General features: G+C 68.6%; 1 protein-coding gene across 1 annotated transcript; it reads left to right on the forward strand.

Annotated features, from left to right (window-relative positions):
- The first annotated feature begins 611 nt into the window (after positions 1–611).
- GSX1 (GS homeobox 1) lies at positions 612–2734 on the forward strand. The gene is made up of 2 exons (XM_077344230.1): positions 612–1146; positions 1984–2734. The coding sequence occupies exons 1-2, from the start codon at positions 702–704 to the stop codon at positions 2352–2354; spliced, it is 816 nt and encodes a 271-aa protein (XP_077200345.1). The 5' UTR covers positions 612–701; the 3' UTR covers positions 2355–2734.
- Positions 2735–3671: the final 937 nt, after the last annotated feature.

Below are 3671 nucleotides of genomic sequence, written 5' to 3' on the forward strand. Positions count from 1 at the left end.
TCGTGTGGCCGTGGCCAAGGATGCCGGGCTGCACCCAAGGTCCGGGCTGTGTGCCCAGGGGCTCTGTGGCGGGCGACGTTTCCCTTGAAAGCGTTGCCTCCGTCCTCCTGGGCGCGCAGAGATCGCCCACCTGGGTCTCCCCGGCTTTGCACCTGTTGCCTTAGACCTCCTACCAAACAGACGGAGACAGCCAGCCGCTTCCCGAGCCAGGGAGGCTCCTGGCGGCCTCCCCGGCTCGGCTCAGCTCCCCTCGCGGGAAGGAGCCGAAGCCGAAGGCGCGCCCGAGGCGACCAGCGAGGCGGAGAAGTGGGCCGGGCCGCCCCCTCGAAGCGGTGCGCCGTGCCGCCGGAGGAACCAATGGCGTGGCCCCGGGGGCGAGGGCCGGGCGAGAATGGGGGCCATTGTGCGGCTCCTTGGGCGAGCGGGGGCGCGGGGGGGGAGCGGGGGCGCGGTGCCCTGGCGCGCCACACAAAGCCTCTTCTAGACGGCGGCGGCGGCGGCGGCGGCGGCGGCGGCTCGGGCGGCTGGCGGCGTCGCCCTCATCACATGGCCCCCGGCGGGCCTATTTAAAGCGGGCCCGGCGGCCCTTTCAGCACCACTGGCGCTGGTCAGCGCCCTCGCAGGAGCCCGGCCCCAGCCAGCGCAGGCGGCCCAGGCGGAGGCGGAGGCGGAGGCAGGCGGCGGCTGGACGGGGCGGAGGCATGCCGCGCTCCTTCCTGGTGGACTCGCTGGTGCTGCGCGAAGGCGGCGGCGGCGGGGAGAAGAAGGGCGGCTCGTCCCCGGGCAGCCCTCCTCCGCCGCCGCTCTTCCCCTACGCCGTGCACCCCTCGCACCCGCTGCACGGGCTCTCGGCCGTCTCCGGGGGCGCCTGCCCGGCAGCACCGGGGGCCGCGTCGGCGGCGCGCAAGGCCGGCCTGCTGTGCGTGTGCCCGCTGTGCGTCGCCGCCGCCTCGCAGCTGCACCCGCCGCCGCCGCCCGGCCTGCCGCTGCTCAAGGCCTCCTTCCCGCCCTTCGGCTCCCAGTACTGCCCCGCGCCCCTGGCCGCCAGGCAGCCCTCCGGAGGCGCCGCCGCCGCCCACCCGCCCGCCCTCTACCCCAGCGCCTACCCGCTGCCCGACCCCCGGCACTTCCACTGCATCTCCGTCGGTGAGTCGCCGCGCGCGCCCGGCCAGCGGGAGGGAGGGAGGGAGGGGAGGGAGGGGGGGCTGTGGCCCTGGAGCCCCCGCGCCTCGCACAGACACAGCCCCGAGGCCCTGGGCGAAGGGGCAGGGGGCGGGCGGGCCCTGGGCTGGGGGGGGTCGCCTTGGGGAAGGGGCAGCTGGTCGATCGCTCTGGGCACGCCAAGCGCCCTTAGGCCCGACCTAAGCGGTGGGAGCAACCGAGGAAAAGCGCCCAGGTTTGCAGGGCCAGCCACTCCAGCCTCGACCTGCCTCGAAAGAGCTCTGGCGCCGACGGGGGTGGGGGTGGGCGGGCGTGGCCCTAAGGGCTCGCAGTCCCCCCTGACCTCTCGCCTGCGCCCCTCGGCCCGCGCCTTTTGAGGGGGCGGCTGGGAAGTTGATCGACGGTCTTCGAAACCCACCGAGGAATGGCGCTCTGCTTAGGGCGGTGTCGTTCTGGCGCAAACTAACTAGAGGGGGGGGGCATCCGAGGAGTCTTCCCCAGGCTCCGGCTGCCTGACAGGGCAGCTGCCCCAGTAAGAGACACCAGGAAGGGGTAGAACTGGGGCAGCTGCCCCAGGAAGGCGTATCGATCGGTTCTTGAAAGGCATAGTGATCTACTGGGGATCTCTAGCAGACCTCCTTCGCGGAGAAGTCCCAGATCTCGCTGCAACGGCGCATTGGGCTCCTCTGCCAGCTGCGAAGCGCGGTCCGACCTGGTTCCGGCCACCCCTGGGGTTCCCTTGGTCAGTGCGGATCGCGGGGGGCGGGCGGGGGTCTGGTTGCGGTTCCGGCCTGACGGCGCGCCTTTTTGCCTCCTCTGCAGACAGCACGTCGGGCCCGCTGCCCAGCAGTAAGCGCATGCGCACGGCCTTCACCAGCACGCAGCTCCTGGAGCTGGAACGCGAGTTCGCCTCCAACATGTACCTGTCGCGGCTCCGGCGCATCGAGATCGCCACCTACCTGAACCTGTCCGAGAAGCAGGTGAAGATCTGGTTCCAGAACCGCCGCGTCAAGCACAAGAAGGAGGGCAAGGGCGGGCCCCACCGCGCCGGGGCCTCGGCTCCCCACGCCTGCAAGTGCGCCTCCCTGTCGGCGGCCGCCAAGTGCCCCGGAGACGACGAGGACGAGGACGACCTGCCCATGTCACCCTCCCCCTCGGGCAAAGAGGAGCGCGACCTGGCCGCCAGCCCCTGAGCCCAGCCTCCGCCCGAACACTCGAGGGACCCCCCCCCCCCGACAGACGGACGGACTCTGTCCATACTGCGCGAGGCAAGGGCTCCGGGGGGCGGGGAGGCTCGCAGGACCAGGGCGGGGGCCCGGAGGACAGCGGCGCCCGCCTGCCTGCCGGGACTTGGGGAAGGCCTGCGCTCTCTGCCGCCCACCTGCCGCCACTCCGGGACCTGGCCAGAGGGCCGTCGGGGCTCGCCGGAGGCCAGGGCGGCAGACCAGGACCCTTGCACAGAGACTGGCTTGTTCTGTTTGTCCTTAAGGGGAGGTGGCTGTGCTCGCGCTCTTTCTGTCCTGCCAGCAGATATTTATTTATTTATTTATGTAAAAAAAGAAAAGAAAGAAGAAAATAAAGATTTCCCCCCCCCCCCATGAAAAACATTTTCTGTGTAGGGAAAAAAGAACGCCCCGGAATCCAGGCCCTTTGGCTTTGTAGCCTCGATGGGGCGTCAGTCTTTTCCGAGGCAACCGCTGCGGTTTCACTGCGCTTCCCTTTTGCCTGGATCGCTCGCAAGCCCTGAGCAGGGCTGTGTCGCTGGGTGCCACTCCCGGTCGCTCCTCCCGGTTCCCTGAAGCCTCCGCGGCTTCTCCTTGCCCGCCCGCCTGGCCTCGCTTGGCACTGGGCCGCCCCCCGGGGGGGGGAGGGTTGCGGAGGGTCTGGGGATGGGGGGGGGCGGAGGGTTGGGGGGGGTTCCATCCATCCCCGTGGACCTCACGCTGTTACCTTAGCCCAGAGCGACGACGCGTAAAGGTGGCGAGCCAGCGCGGCGCGTGGGTTGGTCCCTTCTCCACTGGCACCAAACCCGCCGTTTGCAGGGCGCGACCAGCCGCCCCTCTGCATGGAAGCGGCAAAGGAACGGGCGTTTTGAGCTGGGCCCGATTCTGGCTTTCCCTCGTGCTCCGCTTCTTCCGACCCGCAGGCTCTCCGCAACAGGACTCCTGTCATTGTCATCTAGAAGCACCCAACAGTGGTACGAAACCAGGGAGCCCGTCCTCAGCCCCGCACTTAGGAGCGCGCTGGAAACGCCTCTCATGCGGTTCCATGAAAATGTCCTTCTACCAGTCCTGAATTTCAAGCAAAGGTGTTTCAGATCCTAACCTTAAGTTTCCTGTTTGCGCCTGCCTTGGGGGGAGGGGGGTGAAGAGAAGAGAAGGCGTCTTTTAAAAATCGTGTGCCCTCAGGGGGTTGTTTACGCCCCCAAATGGCAGATAATGGTCAAGTTAAATAAGAGGTTCAAGTTCCGCCTCCCTTACTTGAAACACAAACAGCAAATAGGATTATAC

This window comes from Paroedura picta, chromosome 6 (genome assembly GCF_049243985.1).
Source record: "Paroedura picta isolate Pp20150507F chromosome 6, Ppicta_v3.0, whole genome shotgun sequence".
NCBI lineage: Eukaryota > Metazoa > Chordata > Lepidosauria > Squamata > Gekkonidae > Paroedura > Paroedura picta.